The 19,982-nt window shown below is 45.1% G+C and overlaps 1 protein-coding gene across 1 annotated transcript in view; it reads left to right on the top strand.

Annotated features, from left to right (window-relative positions):
• The window catches only part of CLCN7 (chloride voltage-gated channel 7), a 102,761-nt gene extending 97,852 nt beyond the window's left edge, over window positions 1-4,909 (top strand). Inside the window, 1 exon segment of the mRNA XM_073635187.1 lies at window positions 1,274-4,909. Within this exon segment, the coding sequence (XP_073491288.1) occupies window positions 1,274-1,360 (87 nt within the window). The 3' untranslated portion in view covers window positions 1,361-4,909.
• Window positions 4,910-19,982: the final 15,073 nt, after the last annotated feature.

Here is a 19,982-nt window from a genome sequence, read left to right as displayed (position 1 = left end):
CCCCCCCCCCCCCCCCCCCCTTGAAAGGTGCCAAATGTGGCACCGGAGGGGGGGGGGGGGGGGGGAGACACGAACAAGTGGAAGTTCCACTTTAAGCGACACCCTTTATTGGCAAAATATACATTTTTTTAAAAAGGTTTTTAAATAACTTTAGCCATTAAATGGTAACACTTAAACTCCACATTTTCACCATTAACATTTGGATTAAAGCAGAACTAAAGTCTCCTTTTTTAAAAAACTGTGAGCATGCAGGCTCTTCAGTGCCTTTTTTTGCAATAAAATAGATCTATCTGCCTGCTCACAGTCTTTTTTTTTGGGAATGTAGACTGAACTGTGTAAGCACAGCTCAGTCTACATTCCGGCACATATCCTGTGCGCCAGGATGACTGAACTCCTCCACATGCACAGGAGTCACCTATGAGGATGGCTGCAGCCTGGCATCTGAAAGATGCCTGCGGGTGACATCAGACTGTTGAGAGGATGGTGTCATGGACTTTAGTTTAGTTAGTTGGTTTTGTTGTGCCGACTAGTCAGTGCTGGGAAAGTTTTTGTAGTTTTATGATCCAAGCACAGAACATCAGTGCTAGCATACCTTTTGTGAGATTATTGCTTACACATAGGGAGAAATCTACTAAAACTGGTGTATGCAAGAATCTGGTGCAGATGTGTATAGTAACCAATCGGCTTTCATGTTTTATTATCAATGCTTAATTGAACAAGCTGAAGTTAGAAGCTAATTGGTTACTAGGCACACCTGCACCAGATTCTGTGTGCACCAGTTTTAGTAATGCTCCCCCATAATCTTCTTGCACATGCAAGCATTACACTGGGGGCCCCGGGGGTACTTCTTTATTGAACTGGAAGGTCTCATTGTATGTAAGAATGTTTGCTTGTTTATTCAGGGCAATCCTGTTGGCAACTTGCCGCCAGTGACAGGATCACTAGTATGACATCCAGGTTGCAGTCAGTGACATGATCACTAGTATGGCATGCAGGTTGCCGCAAGTGACAGGTTTAGAAGAAGGACATCCAGGTTGCCACCAGTAACAGGATCACTAGCCGCAAGTGACTGGCTAACTAGTATGACATAAGTTTAAATTCTAAAATGTATTTTTCTAATTGCTTGTTTTTTCTGAGTTCCAACAATATTCATTAGGTATCTTTCTGGTTATTAACTGTTTATAAATAGTACATTTCACTACTTGCTTAAGGAAATTCTTTGCTACCCAACCAGAACTGGCTAACTACATTCTCTTCTTTCTCTAACCTGCAGGTTGTTGGTTTGGTCACTAGGAAAGATCTCGCTCGCTATCGGATTGGCAAAAACGGCCTTGAAGAGCTATGCCTAGCACAGACGTGATAATGTCTTTCCCTAGTTCTAGCCATATCCACTTTTATCTTCTTTCCTTGGAACAGATGTTACCGGTTCTGTGAACTTGTAGCACTGCCAGACTTGAAGCCTCCTGAAGGACATTCAAACTCGTGTGGCCAAGGCATACATGGCAAGACCTTTATTGTCAGAGCCCCTTCTTGGTTTACACTTCTGACATCAAAGGGCTTAACACTTAGGATAATTAAATTTGGCACAGGGACTAACGCCTGGCTTTGTGTGTACAGATCTAGTGCAGGAACACTTTCTGCTGCTGTTAGAATATTCAGATCTAGTGCAGGTTGTCTGTGTCTGAATATTCAAACGTGGTGCGGGACCGCATTTTGCTTGCGCAGGAATTTTTAGATCTAGAATGCTGTCCTACAGTGTTCAAATATTCATGTCCTGGTGCTGGATCACTCTAATCCATTGTTACAGATATATTACATTTAATTTTGCAGACTAGTTTTTAAAGGGCACCTGCTCCTTGCCTGTTTGAGGGAGGCAGCCACTTTGTGACCTGGATCACTATCCAATTTAGGGGGGGCCTAGAGACCTCACAGGGAGATCAGACGTGACGGCATAGTCCAACTGTCTTCTGGCACTGGTCTCCAGGCTCTGTCTCAAGCAGATGTTGCTTGACCCCTAATCTCCAGGTAGGAAAATCAGTTGTTGGAACAGGTCATCTAACCTGTGTGATTACTCTTCCTCTTGAGAGAGGTAAGCCAGCAGGTGTCAGACTTGCCCATAAGCATGGAATTGTCACCTGATCAGACCAAAAAGGGTCAGTAACTATTCCTGTCTTTGCGAAGGCTAAGCGCCGGTTCACATTAGAAGCGGCACGACTTGCAGGTCGCCTCACACGACTGCCGCGGCGACTTGCAAGACGACTTCTGTATAGAAGTCTATGCAAGTCGCCCCCAAAGTAGTACAGGAACCTTTCTTCTAAGTCGGAGCGACTTGCGTCGCTCCGATTAGAACGGTTCCATTGTACAGAACGGGAGGCGACTTGTCAGGCGGCTAGGTCGCCTGACAAGTCGCCCCCGTGTGAACCGGCTATAAGGATTCCCAAGAAACAACAGACACCAGGGCTTGAGGTATGTTGGTTATAAATGCACAAGATGGCTGCTTCTCTGCACTCAACAGGCGCCCTTTATTTACAGGCTATTGTCATACAGGTCATGATTTGCAACTCTTTTGAAGTGGCACTGTCCCCTTGCTTATTCATTGCAAAGTAATATTGTAACCCTACCACCAGTTTATACTCTTCTATCCAGTAACCCCCCCATAGCTCCTCCTACTGTGGTCATCACTGCAAAATACTTAGTGCTTGCAACAGGTATGATGTAGTATGTGACCTCTGACACCAGCCAGCACTGGGTATTTTGGTAGCAGCTGTGGAAAAGAAGTGCTGGAAAGGTGTGTAGAAGATGGTCAGGGCTGGGCTTTCAATAAACATTGTCACTTTGCTGTGAACGGGTAAGTTGACAATGCCTTTTTTTAATCTCACCAATATAAGTTCTTTCCTTGGATCCTTACACTGAAATAGATTCTGACAACAGATTTGACTAGAACAGAACTCGCACAATAGTCAAATCCCCAATGTACTCTGGTGGTCAGGGGCTACAGCTTCTTACTCTTCCTTTTTTTTTTTTTCCCCCCGGAAACCAACCCTCCTCTATTTCGAAATTAGGTTTTGTTTTTTTTTTTGTTTTTTTGTTTTTTTTTTTTTTTTAATGTGTTATGCTTGTAAATGTGAGTTTAATATTTGCACTGAAATGGTGCTTCAAGGAAACACTTTATTAAAGTTCTGATTTTTTTAATCGTTTGATTTGTATGCAAATTAACATGTTCCTGTGAGCGGCAGTGATGGTTTTTGCAGTTGGTGATTAAAATATGGGTGTCAAGATGAATGGTACATAATATCTTTATAGATGGATAGAGCTGTTATTTTGATTGGGTTAAATGACATGCCAGACCACATCATCTCCTGGATACATAAGCAGCACAACTGTTTGTGGCTATGCTCTGGGCTTCATTTATAATGGTGTCTTGGAGTACATTGGCCCTTTAGTATATAACATAAAGCTGATGCTGCTCGGGAATGCAAAGCTTGCAAATGTGATCTTGACCAACAGTGCAAACCAGTCCAGATTGCTTGAAGATTGTTAAAGTTATCTGTAGACTTCTTCACATACGAGTAGTTGTGTCAAAGAAAGCCTTGCTAACATCCCTTTTAATGTTTCCAGGTCCCTCAATGACAGATAATAGGGGAATGCAAAGGTGATATCTTGGTTAACGCTGCAGCAAGATATTTTTTAGGACCAGCAAATTCCCTTCAATCCAAAAGTAACATAGCGGCTAAAAAGCCGCTGGATCACTTTTACAGTTGGCAGAAGGGGGGGCCCACCACCGGCTTAACTGGGCTCTCCCGTGCGATTGGGGAGCCCACTAAAGCTGGATGTGAACAGCGGCATTTGGTTCCTGAGACGCAATAAGGCTTCATGTACTCTGGCAGCTCCTGACCTCGGCCATGGGAAAATAAAGTGTGGCAAAAATGCAGACCCCGTTTTTGTCACGATTTTACTGTGTTTTTTTTTTTTTTTTTTTTGCGTTTTCCCATGGCTCGCAGTCAAAACAATCCTATCCTGAATGCAATTCTCCTGCGTTCAGAAGAGGGAGGTTTAACCTCCATCTAAATGCGGAAGCTCCTAAATTCTGCTAAAAGCCTACATGTGCATAGCCACATAGACACATAGCCTTTTATGGAGCTGAGTTTAGAAGCTTTAGCAAAAAAAAAAAAAAAAAAGTGCCAAAGCTCTCAAACTCGGGTTTAGGAGCTGCCAGGGTACATGAAGCCTGAGACTTTGTTCTTCCCACTGTGTGACATCAGAAACCGGATTCTTCGGGCACAGTCGGTGAAATATATATATGAAGGCCATCCAACTCCATCTATGACTAATAATTCTCATCCATTGAGAGATGCAGGAATTCAGAAGTCGGGCTATGCTGTGACCAAGGTTGGCAACAGAAAAATCGTAAGCCGGCCCTTAGGCATTGACATGTAGCCTGGCTGCAAGACCCGTTTTGTCAAAAAGTCTCCTCTGGGGACTTGTTTTCCTGTGGAATTAATTTCGCAGCCTCTCGATTGTTCAGGCTCCGTGTTTCTTCAGGTGGAGTCATAAAAACATGGCAACCTGTTAAATTGCACACTATACTGCTCTCATTGTAAACAATCATGAAAGGCAAAATGTAATGTTCGCTATCACCGGAACACATGGTACAGACAAAATGGCTCCAGGAACAGATAGAGGACCACAATTCTTCACCAAGTGACCACTAGCTATATATGCCAAATACTCCGGATCCCAACAGGGTTATCACATTGTATCTGTGTGTTTGTGTGTGTGTTTTGATGGTGCAAGCAAGGTGTGCGAGAGTTTTTTTTGTTTTCCTTACAAATGGTTTAATATCATCTGAATATGTCCCAAACATTGCTGCTGTTTCTGAAATCCCTTTTAATAAACCACATTCAGTTGACTCCAAATGTCTTTGGCCTCTTACTGATGCTTTACCTTTTATTGAAGAGAAGATGGCAGTGTACTACCACTACAAAATCAATAGTTTACTGATGGAGCTCATGTTTTAATATGCAAAATCCATACACTTATACCACATATATACACAGAGGTGCGGGGGCGTGTCACCGGCGCCCCCGCACCTCTGGCCAAATGCGGTACTGCAGACCCCATTGACTTGAAACCTGCTCATTTTGCAAGACCACACTCGCAGAGTCAGGATTTTTTTTTTTTTTTAGAGTTGCTCGTCTTTCAAAACGCTCGTTAACCACGTTACTCGTAAACCAAGGTTCCACTGTATCAAGTCCAAAGGTACCTGTATGAGTACCTGTAAATACTAAAGCAGCACTACTGTCATTTCCTAATATGACCAGCTTTCATATGATTATAAGCACATGAGAAAAAGGTGAATGACAGATGGTGATAAAAAGTCCAAAAGACACAGGTAGTGGTCCTAATGTTGAATGGTAGAAGTGCACCTCCCACCAAGATCCTCAAACCGTGCGTCACACTCCCCTTAGGGGTTCTCACTCACCAGATATAAATAGAATTCAAGCCTTGAAATGCTTAGATAACTGTCATCCATATCCTGGGTTGGGTTGTAACTGCATATCACCTCCACAGGAAAATGGGAAGAAAAACTCCACATAGCGTAACAAAAAAAAAAAAAAAAAGCTTAAACTGCAAAGCTAAGGAGATAGTAACAGGCAGGGGCGGCCCGTCCATTAAGGACGCACGGGTGCTGCCCCCCTTGGCCATTGCCGCCCCCCCTCCATCCATGCATCTGGCCCCTTTCAGGACTCCGACGTATGGATTTGAATGCGGGGGGGGGGGGCTGTTTTTAGAGCCAGAGGCTCTAATAGGCTTCAATATAGGGTGGGCTCGGGTCGCAGAAAGTGTGCTCCGATCCCACCCAGGTGTGTTACAACAGCGAATGAATATTTGTTGCTGTAACAATTATCCTCTGCCAGTCAGGAAGCCGTTTTTGACACCGGTCACCCAATTGGCTGAAAGGAGAGGCGATCCTATTAGATGCCTAGGAGGAGGAGCAGCTGGAAGCTGTCATGGAGGAGAGGACACGGAGCCGCTGCACCATGCTGCTTGCCACCGTTTGGGTAAGTGCTGGACCGACCAGCAAACAGTTTGGGTGGAGGGGGAATGGGGTGGGTTGTTTTTTTTCTGCCCCCCCCCCCCCCCAAAAAAAAAAAAAAAAAACACCAGCCGCCACTGGTAACAGGTAGGAATAACTTAAAGCTGAACTCTGATGACCAGAAACAACTACCCATGCAGTGGGGTTTTCCCTGCGCTGCAAAGGTTAAATGCTTGGTTTTGCCTTGGGTACCAGGAAAAAAAAAAGCCCTTTACTTACCTTATCCCTCACACCTCCAGCACCCAAGGCTTACCCTTCCTTCTTATGCTCTGGGTCTCTACTTACAATGCATTGTTTTTGATGACATCACAGCTTTCACTACCGGCCGAAAAGAAGAGGCTTAGGGTGGAAGAAGAAACCTGAGGGAGTGAGGGATAAGGCAAGGAAAGAGTGCTTTAAACTGGTACTGTAGGCAAAAATGAGCCTTTAACCCTCGCAGTATGGGTGAGGGGAGGGAGCCTCACTGTGGGGGTTGTTTTTTTTCTGTTCCCCAGAGTTCAGCTTGAAAATTATGGTCCCTGGAGTTCTGCTTTACAGTAACCTTTTCCAAGGAAAATCAGGGGTTTTCCTGCTTCTGAAAATGCTACTGTAGGTGCCTGGCTTCTATACTGATATGTTAACAAAGGGGGGTTGGTTGGGACTTTGTATGAAGCACGGCTAAGAAAATAAGGTATGCAATCACGTTTGTTGATTCCAAACAAGTATACATAAACTGGTAAAATTATAACACGATAAACAATAGTAGCACCTTAACAGTTTATAGTGCAGAACGACAACATGATTCACAGTAATATGATACTGTGTGTGTGTATATGTATATATATGTATGTATGTGTGTGTGTATATATATATATATATATATATATATATATATATATATATATATAATTATATATAAAATATATTTATTATCTCACAGAAGTGAGTACACCCCTCACATTTTTGTAAATATTTTATTATATCTTTTCATGTGACAACACTGAAGAAATGACACTTTGCTACAATGTAAAGTAGTGAGTGTACAGCTTGTATAACAGTGTAAATTTGCTGTCCCCTCAAAATAACTCAACACACAGCCATTAATGTCTAAACCGCTGGCAACAAAAGTGAGTACACCCCTAAGTGAAAATGTCCAAATTGGGCCCAAAGTGTCAATATTTTGTGTGGCCACCATTATTTTCCAGCACTGCCTTAACCCCCTTGGGCATGGAGTTCAAGAGAACTTCACAGGCTGCCACTGGAGTCCTCTTCCACTCCTCCATGAAGACATCACGGAGCTGGTGGATGTTAGAGACCTTGCGCTCCCCACCTTCCATTTGAGGATGCCCCACAGATGCTCAATAGGGTTTAGGTCAGGAGACATGCTTGGCCAGTCCATCTCCTTTACCCTCAGCTTCTTTAGCAAGGCAGTGGTCATCTTGGAGGTGTGTTTGGGGTCGTGATCATGTTGGAATACTGCCCTGCGGCTCAGTCTCCGAAGGGAGGGGATCATGCTCTGCTTCAGTATGTCACAGTACATGTTGGCATTCATGGTTCCCTCAATGAACTGTAGCTCCCCAGTGCCGGCAGCACTCATGCAGCCCCAGACAATGACACTCCCACCACCATGCTTGACTGTAGGCAAGACACACTTGTCATGGTACTCCTCACCTGGTTGCCGCCACACACGCTTGACACCATCTGAACCAAATAAGTTTATCTTGGTCTCTTCAGACCACAGGATATGGTTCCAGTAATCCATGTCCTTAGTCTGCTTGTCTTCAGCAAACTGTTTGCAGGCTTTCTTGTGCATCATCTTTAGAAGAGGCTTCCTTCTGGGACAACAGCCATGCTGACCAATTTGATGCAGTGTGTGGAGTATGGTCTGAGCACTGACAGACTGACCCCCCCCCCCCCCCCCCCCCCCCCCCGATTCAACCTCTGCAGCAATACTGGCAGCACTCATACGTCTATTTCCCAAAGACAACCTCTGGATATGACGCTGAGTACGTGCACTCAACTTCTTTGGTCGATCATGGTGAGGCCTGTTCTGAGTGGAGCCTGTCCTGTTAAACTGCTGTATGGTCTTGGCCACCGTGCTGCAGCTCAGTTTCAGGGCCTTGACCATCTTCTTATAGCCTAGGCCATCTTTATGTTGAGCAACAATTCTTCTTTTTTCTTTTTTTTTTTTCAGATCCTCAGAGGGTTCATTGCCATGAGGTGCCATGTTGAACTTCCAGTGACCAGTATGAGAGGGTGAGAGCGATAACACCAAATTTAACACACCTTGTTACGTACCTGGGATGTGAGCCTGACGTGTAGAGGAAGGCCTCTCGTACAACTCCGGCTCGCGGACTACTGGTAGTGATACAGCAGCCACAGGAGCACGGTGGGGTATGAGTGCCTGTAAACAGTTCAATAGTCCGTGTAGTAGCGGTGATCAGCAGGCAGATAGTAGATGAGCTGACACGATGCTTGACTGGTGGCAGGCTGGGATGAACCACAGAGCAGTACCAGATGCAGGCTTGCAGGGCTGGGAGCTGTAGCAGGCTGGATGAGCGAGATGCAGGGTCAGACAGGCCGGGTCGGTAATAATCGGGCAGATCAGGCATAGACGGTAGGCAGAAGAGAGGTCAGGTCACAAGCCAAGTAGTACCGGAAGATCAGCAGACAGAATCAGCAGGCAGGATCAGAGTCTATGGGAAGCAGGGATCAGAACAGGAAGCAGGCAATCACAGGTAACAACAAGCTGGATCAGAATCAGAGGTCACACAGGAAACAGGATACAACACAGGAGCTGCAGACCAAACAGCAATGAACCTCTGTAGGAGCCCTGTTTAAATAGCCCGCCTGACTTCAGTATTAGTGACAGGTGTGTGTCTTAAAGTGCTAGTACGCATGCGTGCACGCCGGGTGCTTACATGGAAAGCCTGTCTTCCCTGACACACCTGCTCCCCATTCACACCTGAGACCTTGTAACACTAAAGAGTCACATGACACCAGGGAGGGAAAATGGCTATTTGGGCCCAATTTGGACATTTTCACCTAGGGGTGTACTCACTTTTGTTGCCAGCGGTTTGAACATTAATGGCTCGTGTGTTGAGTTATTTTGAGGGGACAGCAAATTTATACTGTTATACAAGCTGTACACTCACTACTTTACATTGTAGCAAAGTGTCATTTTTTTCAGTGTTGTCACATGAAAAGATATAATAAAATATTTACAAAAATGTGAGGGGTGTACTCACTTTTGTGAGATACTGTGTATATATATGTGTGTGTGTATGTATGTGTATATATATATATATATATAATGTGTGTGTGTTTTATATATTAGCAAAGACCCTATAGCAGGGGTCTCCAAACTTTTGAAACAAAGGGCCAGTTTACTGACCTTTAGACTTTAGGGGGGCCGGACTGTGACCAGTGGGAGTAGAAAATGGTGTCAGTGGAAGGAATAGTGCCCTGTCTTTGGTGTCAGTGGGAAGCACTGTGCCTGATTGTTGGTATCAGTTTTCCCCTCATCTTTGGTGTCAGTGGCAGGAATAGTCCCCTATAATTGGTATCGGTGGAAGAAATAGTGTCCCATCTTTGGTGTCCTTTATCCTTGGTGTCCAATGGGAGGAATAGTGCCCTGAGGGCCAGATAAGGGCAGGGAAAGAGCCGGAGTTTGGAGACCACTGCCCTAGAGAATAAAATGGTGGTTGATGCAATTTTTTTATGTCACGACCATATTTGATCAGCGGTATTTCAAACGCAATTTTTTGGGAGTTAAAAAAAAATACACTTTAACCGCTTGCCGACCAGCTGCCGTCATTATATTGCGTTAGGTCGGCATGATCCCGCGAATCGCCATCATTGTACGTTGGCTTGCGGTATCGCCGGCCACGAGCGATCGCGGGCAGGAGAGGCAGAACAGGGACGTGTGTGTGTAAACACACAAATCCCTGTTCTGTTCTGTGAGGAATGACAGATCGTGAGTTCCCCATAGCTAGGAACCACGATCTATCATCCCCTCTAATCAGTCCCCTCCCCCTACAGTTAGAAACACACACAGGGAACAACATTTAACCCCTTGATCGCGCCCTAGTGTTAACCCCTTCCCTGCCAGTGACATTTACACAGTAATCAGTGGATTTTTATAGCACTGATCGCTGTATAAATGCCAATGGTCCCAAAAATGTGTCAAAAGTGTCAGATGTGTCTGCCATAATGTCACAGTCCTGATAAAAATTGCAGATCACCGCCATTACTAGTAAAAAAATAATAATAATAATAGAAATGCTATAACTCTATCCCCTGTTTTGTAGACGCTATTTTGTTTGGGTGTAGGGTCGCAGTGCCGAATCGCAAAAAATGGCCCGGTCATTCAGCAGCCAAATCTTCCGGGACTGAAGTGGTTAATGAATACTTTTTTTTTTTTATAAGTTTTATTCAATTTTAATGCAAAAAACACAATATATAACACAATTTTTTGGTAAGCTACAGGGGCGTAACTAGAAATAGCAGGGCCCCATAGCAAAATGTTGTATGGGGCCCCCCTGCAAATAGCCCCCCCCCCCACAGCTGCCCTATTGTCAATGCAGCGTGACCTGGGCCCCATGCAGCGTTGCCTGTGCCCAATACAGCCTCACCTGTGCAGAGGAAGAGGCAAGCCGCCTGAATCAGCAGAGAGCAGGATTTCCCGCTGTAATAGCATTCATTTGAATTTACAGTCTTCCCGGTGCTCATCGTCACATAGCCCCACCTCTTGGCCCGACGCCTTTGATGATGTTACACATCCCGCATTGGATCAGCGTTCTGTCTATCAAAGGCGCCGGGCCAAGAGGTGGAGCTATGTGACGTGAGCCCCGGGAACACTGGAAGTTCTAATGAAAGCTATTGCAGTGGGCAAAAAGGACATCAATTTTGTTTGGGTGCAACGTCGCACGGCTGTGCAATTGTCAGTTAAAGCGACGCAGTGCCGAATCGCAACAAGTGCTCTGGTCAGGAAGGGAGTAGTAAAAGCGGTTAATGAGGATTTTTCTATAATAAAACATATTAAAGTATATTTTATTGTTTTTATACTGAACCTATTGCTGCGAAGGAGCTCTGTTAGGCTTTTGCGGTGGTCTGGGTCACTGGTGGCAGCAAAAGGGTTATAATGGAAGTTTTCCTAGGTAATACTTATGTTTAGAACTTGCGTTCATTGTATATGTGTAGCAGGGTCTCCGGCCTCCTTCAGTCTAATGAGAACCTCCAGGGCCAGAGATAGCTGACATCCTTCTGTATGTGGTGGGTTGTGAGGCATAGTGGGTGCAAGATGGATAAAGGTTTTGAATGCCAGACACTTCTTGAATGCAAAAGAGATATTTATTTATCTTACAAACCTTTATGGGGGGGGGGGGGGGGGGAGGGTTAGAACCAGGACACCCTTGAGTAGTTGCAAGTTCAATTAGCAGACTCCAAGACTTCAATAGGAGGATAGATGTGCAGGGAAAGGCTTCCAGCAAGACGCCACATCTACACGTGCAGGAAAGCTGTCTTCCTTGGCAACAGTCTTTAACAGTTCTAACACAAAGCGCAACAGTTCTTTCACCTTTGTTACAACTTCTCCTTGTAGTTCTTCAGCCCACTGAGCTCCCAGTCTCTCACTAGACCCTCTGATTCACTGTCACTGAATCCCTTGAGATCCTCCAATCTTCACGGTGGTATCTTCCTCCAGCGTCACTCACGCCTCTCTGCTGGGTCCCTAGTTGGCACTCAAGATACTTCTCGAGCTTCACCCCACTGGCCTGCTCGGTCCCTGGCTTGACGCACAAGGCTGCTCTGCAAGCGTCACCTCCGCTGGCTGGGTCCCTGACTTGGTCACCGCCTAGGGTTGTCACCTTTTCATCAAGCCAAACCCAAACACTTTAGGGACCGTGCAGAGCAATTTTTTATTTTTTGCAGTTTACACTATAGGATTGTAAAACATCTGGGACACCTTTGGGTGCCCCAATAAGAGTAGTATTGCAATGCATGTAGTGTCCTTTGATGAACAGTGGGTGTGGCCAAATTGTGTTACTAATGGAAGAAGCTTAAGGACAGTCTGTACCCCAGTATAATCCCCCCAGGCCAGTCTGTACCCCAGTTAAAGCGCCCCCCACAAATATAACTAAATTCATTGGAAGCTGATGGGAGAGGAAAGGGAGATAGGAGGACTGGTGCTGCAGGGCTGCCATTGATGTTTCAGGTGGACTGAAACCCAGATACAGGATCTAAAACCCAGATTGTTAGGGTTGCCACCTGTCTGGGATTCACCCAATCACCGCCTGAAGTTTGCAGATTCTCCATCATACCCGTTGGGTGAGAATACTGCTCCGGTACTTGCTTCAGTTACTCACTGTGGTCCCTGGTAATAAGGTGGTTGGTCCCTTAGTGACGAGAACTTCCCTTCTACCTCCGACAATGACAGATTCTCCGGCCGACAGAACCGTCACTTCTGGTTGGACTGAAAGCCGCAATCCCACCCTCTTGCTTCTGGATAGGCTCTCTGACAGAATAGCAGCCAGACGCCCCCGGGATAGGCCCAATCTCCGGCCTAGCAGCCCGGGGCACACGACACAAGTCCACTTAGACAGCTGTCCAGGTGGCACAGAACATAGATCACCTGACTCCACCCAAATATATATGAATCAGAAAAGGGCTGGCGACTCGGATGCTCTTGAATAAAAGTCCTTATTTGGGTTACATGGGTACAGGCTACGCTGACACATTTCGGCTAAGAAGCTTTCATCAAAGCATTGATGCCTTTTCTGATTCAAGTACTGCATTTTGGGGCCTGAACGTCCTGGCTAGAGCACCGGATCACGGTTCATAGATCATCATATTGGCAGTGGAGCTGGGGTATCATTTTGCCACCCAAATATATAGGCTCCCCCAGCAGGCCAATGGACCCAAGAAAACCCCTGCCCATTGGCTGAGATACCCCATATACCCATAACCTGACCTTGGGTTGTCCTTCTCATATCTAATACCACTAAGTACCTAGCCACCTAGTGGTAGAAGAGAAAAGTGCAACAAGGCCAAACTTAGGGAGAAATCAATAGATCTCTAACAATCAACCAGGATAACTACTCCTGGCAAGTAAATTTGTTAGGAGCATCCCTGCCTAACTCCAGTATATACATGGAACCCGTGTCCTGTGACTTTTTTCTTCCAAGTGTAAAGGAGTGAATTTATATTTCTGTTTACAGTAAAAGTAATTGGCCAGGATAGAACTCTGGGAACTGCCACTGTAAAGGCTAGGATCGAACTCTGGGAACAACCCTACAACAGCCAGGATAAAACTCTGGGAACTACTGCTGCAACAGCCAGGATAAAACTCTGGGAACTACCGCTGCAACAGCCAGGATAAAACTCTGGGAACTACCGCTGCAACAGCCAGGATAAAACTCTGGGAACTACCGCTGCAACAGCCAGGATAAAACTCTGGGAACTGCCACTGCAAAGGCCGGGATAGAAATCTGGCAACTGCCACTGCAAAGGCCAGGATAGAACTCTGGGAACTGCCACTGCAAAGGCCAGGATAGAACTCTGGGAACTGCCACTGCAGAGTCAATCTGAATGTCAGAGGTCACCTGGAGTCTGACAAATGTAACCCTGGAAACTGCAGTAGGGCTGTTCCAGCACTGCACGAGTTAACAGCTTGTTTTTTTCTAGAAGAGAGGAGAGCGGAGATATACTTACCTAATCCTCCAATCCTAACAGCACAAGACTGACCCGGCACCCTGCACTCCAGCGGTCTGGAATAACATACTTGCCAACTGTCCCGAATTTCCCGGGAATTAGACCCTTTTTCCCGATTTTAGCATTACCCGGGAAATGTCCCAGGAAATCCCTTTTTTCCAGATTTTTCGCTAGCACCGCTAGAGGTCTGTGACCAGTGGAGATGGCTGCCATTTTACAGAAGACCAGAAGAAGTAACGTCGAGAACAGACAAGAAGCTACTCAATAGAAATTGAGTAGCGGCGGAAAGGGGTGGGGGTGGATGGCGCTGCAGCTCAATTTCTATTGTAGCCCCCCGGTCGGCTCCACCTCTATTTTGTTCCCCATCGACCTCTGTTACTTCTGTAATTCTGTAATGGCGGTGGAGAGACCACTGCTGGGATACCAGATGTAAGAAGGGCTCCAATGGGGGGATACCTGATGTAAGAGGGGCTCCAATGGGGGGATACCTGATGTAAGGGGGGCTCCAATGGGGGGATACCTGATGTAAGGGGGGCTCCAATGGGGTGGATACCTGATGTAAGGGGGGCTCCAGTGGGGGATTCCTGATGTAAGTTGAGCTCCGATGGGGGGTTACCTGATGTAAATGGGGCTCCAATGGGGGAATACTTGATGTAAGGAGGGACTCCATTGGGGACACCCGATGTAAGGACGGACTCCACTGGGGACACCTGTTGTAAGGGGGGACTCCGCTGTGGACACCTGATGTAAGGAGGGACTCCGCTGGGGACACCTGATGTAAGGAGGGACTCCGCTGGGGACACCTGATGTAAGGAGGGCCTCCGCTGGGGACACCTGATGTAAGGAGGGACTCTGCTGGAGACATCTGATGTAAGAAGGGACTCTACTGGGGATATCTGCTGTAAGGAGGGACTCTGCTGGGAATGACTAATGTAAGGAGGGACTCTACTGGGCACATCTGATGTAAAGAGGGACTTTACTGGGGACACCTGATGTAAGGAAAGACTCTGCTGTGGACGTCTGATGTAAAGAGGGACTCCGCTGAGAATGTCTGATGTAAGGAGGCACTCCGCTGGGAATGCCTGATGTAAGGAGGCACTCCGCTGGGAATGCCTGATGTAAGGAGGGACTCCGCTGGGAATGCCTGATGTAAGGAGGGACTCCGCTGGGAATGCCTGATGTAAGGAGGGACTCTGCTGGGGACACCTGATGTAAAGAGGGACTCCGTTGTGAATGCCTGATGTAAGGAGGGACTCTGCTGGGGACACCTGATGTATGGAGGGACTCTGCTGGGAATGCCTGATATTAAGAGGGACTCCGCTGGGGACACCTGATGTAAGGAGAGACTCCGCTGGGGGACACCTGATGTATGGACGGACTCCGCTCGGAATGCCTGACGTAAGGAGGGACTCTGCTGGGAACACCAGATGGCATCTGGTGGCAAGTGACACGCTTAGGGCTCCCATTGATTCTACATTATGGTGTATTGAGTGATTTAATTTTATATTATAATGTAATCATAGAAATAATGCGCTTCAATCATCCTGACACCATAACAACCATGGTGTTTGGAGTATCTTTATCTGCTGATTGTTACCTTTCTGAAGATACCAATATTCCTATTGTGGTGTAGAGCACCACATTTTTTTCCCAGGTATGTCACACCTACAAACGAATGCCCCACCCCCTAATTATAATAAGAATCTGCCCACAGACAAAAAAAAGTGTCCCTATAATTTTTTTTACAATGTTGGCAACTATGGAATAGTGGACTGTTCCTGAGGTCACCATGCCAGAGCAGGCACCATATACCAGGAACAGTCCACCGCTGGACCATAGGGGAGCACCATTTTCTGGATGATGGAAGGATTGTGTGCATATAAGCTTTAACCTTACCCCTAGACAAAATGAGCAGTTGACCTGTGCAGTGTGTGCACAACCCCACTGCATTGGAATTTCTTTTAACCCAGTGTAGCACCCTCTACCTCAGGTAGGATGTGTTACAGGTAGTTGTGTTTTTTTTACAGCTAGTGCAGGTAAAATTTAGGCAGGCCTAGCTGTGAGCTAGGCCTGTTTGTTTTGATCTGGGGGCTGGGGAGTGGTTTAGTGTAGCGGCAGGTGACTGACATGTACTTCATCTCTCTGGCGCCTCCTCTGTTTCTAGAAGGTTTTGGAAAAGAGGCAGGGCAGAGGATTGGAGTGACATGGAGTGTATCTGGGAGCCCTGACCAATCCCCAAATAGGATTGGCAGGGGGCAGGCCTCCTATATATATTCTATTACTATATACTGTATGTGTGTGTGTGTGTATATATATATATATATATATATATATATATATATGGTCATCCTGCTGTGGGAGGAGTTGTTCGGGTGGAAGAACTAGTGATGGAGTGTTAGGCTGTGGTGGCCTGGGAGGGAGCCCACTTTCTGGGGGGGGTGACCTCAGGCCTGGAGCTCAGGAGCTGGGAAGGAACCCCTTCAACGCTATCTCGGGGTGTTCTGAGCAGGAGGAGGAGGACAGTGTGGAGAGCACTGCCGGGCAAGTCACTGGGAGTGATTCATTCCGGGGTCGTGAGTGGCAGGCCCAGTGAGATCTGGGAGAAACATGCCAGGAGTGAATGTAAAGCCAGAGGGAGAGACTGGGATGTTGCTGGTGTTTGAGTCAAGTTTCTGCGGTCAGGAGGGCTGGCAGGACTTGCACAGGACTGACTGGACCAGTAGTCCACCAAGAATCAGTTAGCACAAAAGTCGCTATTGGTTGCTACACCAAAGGGGACTGCAGACCCCTGCCAGCAAATGGCAGATATTGAACAACTGGGACTTATTCAGAGTAAGGTCTAACCATGTGCTAACTGTGACAGGAATCTAGGATTGAGCAGTAGAGAAAGTGACGTTTTACTCAAGTGATGTGCTGGAGGAGTATGGAGCTTTAGAGACTAGATTCAAAATCCTTTGTTTAATTTAACAAGATCATCTATTTGGGCATCCCATGTCCCTTTTCCCATCCAAGTTAAATCCCCTCAATAAAAACAACAAACAAAAACAAGCTGTTGGACTATTCATTGTCTGGAATGTATGACTGAAAGTAAATGCCAGGCCGCTCAGGGTGACAAGTGGAACTACTACACTCAGCAACCCCACAGGGGCACCACTACACCAGGGTTGAGCTTTAAATGTGGTGGCCACATTAGTTTTCTTTTTTAGGTTTTTCTTTCAATTTCACCTGGTTATTCTGCCAGTAACACCCTGAGGTGACCACGCTACGTTTACTTACTCTCAATAGATGAGCAGCATTGTCCCCCTATGACAGGAAGTATGTTAGGGCTACAGAATGCCTCACCCTTTCCTCATCTCCATAAAATTAGTGGGAGTTGTAACCCACAAAGAGCTGGGAACAATGTAACTGATAGGAAAGCAGAGAGCACAGGAAATTATAGAACAGATAGAAGGCTTTCAATGGTATATTTAGCAGACCAAATAAGAGAATTTTATTATCAGGTTTACATACACTTTCAGAGAAAGGTAGACAAAAATATGGCTTTGTAATGTTGCATTGTTATGTACTCTCAGGAGCTGGGAAACAGTGTGTGAGACAAGGCAACAACTGTAAAAAGTAAAGTGACACCTGACCTATGTGATGCTCCAAGTTAAAGTGGAAGCTGGTTAACAAAAAAAAAAAAATCAAGCGTCAAATTATTCTGACAGATGAAAACACACCCACACATTTATTCAAGGTATTGACACTAGGGATGGTCGACTTGAACATTGGGTGTTCGTTTGTACGCAAACTAACTGAACACATGGGGCGTTCGCAGCAAATTCGTGCACCGCAGGGCGCCCTATATTCCACTGCGACATCGCAGTGCATTGACAGCTGCTGACTGGCCAAAGCATGCACCTGACCTGCATGCTTTGACCGATCACAGCACGATCTGCTGTGAGAGCCATGATTGGCCAATGGCAGGGTGCCTTTGGCCAATCATGGCTCAGGGGGCTAAGTCCACACCCCGCACTATATATGTATATATACAGTGTAGTGTGTGTGTGTATATATATATATATATATATTACACACACATACTCTGAATTCAGTATAAACTATATATACAGTGCAGGCAGTCTAGTGTATCAGTCTTCTTGCATCTCCAGGGGTGTCCAAACTATGGTCCTCCAGTTGTTCAGGAACTACAATTCTCATCATGCCTAGTCATGTCTGTGAATGTCAGAGTTTTACAATGCCTCATGGGACGTGTAGTTCTGCAACAGCTGGAGGGCCGTAGTTTGTAGATCCCTGGTCTATACTGATATGGCTCAAATACAGTGACAGGTATGCCAATCAGAAAGTAAAAGCTAAAGTCCTATAATCCTTTACTGACCAGCATATACATATATGTGGCCTCACAGAAGTGGGTCTTTATCTGTGGGGCTCCATACATAGGTGTGCCAGGTGTGTCTGGGCACACCCTAGTCACCCTGTGTGGCATAGATTCCCCCTGTTTAGACTCCTGATATTTCACCATATTTCCCTAATGGGGCTCCTAAATAAAATTGTAAAAAAATAAAATAATAAAAATAAAAACTACTGATACCATCCACTAGCCTACTCACACTAGTATCTGCACTAATGATACCGTCCGCTGCTCTACTGACATCATCAGTGTATATATACACATACACACGCATATGTGTTTGAGCTTTGATGTGCACACCTATGGCTGCATATATGCGCCGCTGTGCACAGCACGCTCCCAGCACGAAGACTGAGCTTTCATTGAATGCTCTGGGTCTTGTACTAACAATTAGGAAGCGGGAGGCCTGGTCCCTGATCACCAGATTGCTGTGATAGCCTCTGATTGGCTATCACAGTTATCACTGTACAGCTCACCTCTGTGTTTTCTCTTCTTGATTGGAAAAAAAGATATATTGTATTACATACAGGATGCATTGTATATTGCAGTGTATATTTTTCTCCTTTGCTAGAGCAGTGTGTGTAAAAATAATATTAATATTATTAATAGTAATAATAATTTAAAGGTAAAATAGCTATATCAGGGTTTGATCTAGGTCATTGTCAGGGTTAGGGTCAAAGATCAGGATCTCAGTGTATTTTTTTATTTAGTATCAGTGTCAGTATGTTTTAGGTAGGATAAAAAAAAGCAAAATGCACGCTATTGTTTCTTGGCCTATAGGTACCAACTACAAATAATATACATATGGTGTTGTTGCAATTGTCAGGAGCAGCAGAGTTTATTTTAGTTTGTTCTTTGGTGACAGAAAGAAATAGGCAGCCAATTTTTTTTTTTAATTATATTTTTTTTACTATTTTGTGCCCGTTTTTCACTATCATTTACCCCCAAATAAAAGCCAATTTTGTCCTAAAAAACAAGGTATAATTCACCTGGATACACTAAGCAGTAGCAATGATATACGGTTTTACTAACATGTCAACGTTGCAAAAAAAGTTGTGTTCTGGCGTTAAGATTTATTTGTCATGAAGGGGTTAAAAGCTCACGTGTTTATGCCATGGCACATTTGCGTTTAATGCTGCTGTTCCTTCCACCACTTTCACCAAATTGATACATATTGCTACGAAAGCCTTCTCTAAATTTATTACCATTAAAAATTATGTTTGCATGTTAATCAAACAGCCATTTTTTTTATTTTTTTTTTAACTGCCAAATATAATCACAAATTGCCTCGCCTTGCAAAACATACATTCCATCAAAACCGCATATAAATTCATTTTATGCAAATTTAATGTTCTCAGGCTATTGTTTTTGCAGATCAAATGTTATTCATTGAATAAAACAGCGTGAATGGGAAGATAGTTCATTTCGACCAATAGATAGAGCTCAGCTGAGCAACATACTTATTTCCTATGATACTCAGCACCATAGTCGTCATAACATAATACTTGTATTTTCTTTACTTATGCTGTTTTTTTTTTCTTTGAATAACATTTGATCTGCAGACAAAATAGCCTGAGAACATTTGATTTTGCCCCATTCACCCTGAAGGATGTTTTGATGAACAAACAGATATGCAAATCATTTTATAATTACACCCTTTTGTATACAGACCCTCTCAGATATCCTTTTTTCCCCTGTTTTTCACAAAGTAGATGAGGTATGGTTTCATGAATCCCCCCCAATAAGAGTTAAAGAATGTTTTTGGCAAGATACTTTATAAGAGCC

Source organism: Aquarana catesbeiana, linkage group LG06 (assembly GCF_042186555.1).
Source record: "Aquarana catesbeiana isolate 2022-GZ linkage group LG06, ASM4218655v1, whole genome shotgun sequence".
Taxonomy (NCBI): Eukaryota; Metazoa; Chordata; class Amphibia; order Anura; family Ranidae; genus Aquarana; species Aquarana catesbeiana.
The sequence above is the reverse complement of the archived record's forward strand: the minus strand, read 5'-3'. Positions and strand labels throughout refer to the sequence as shown.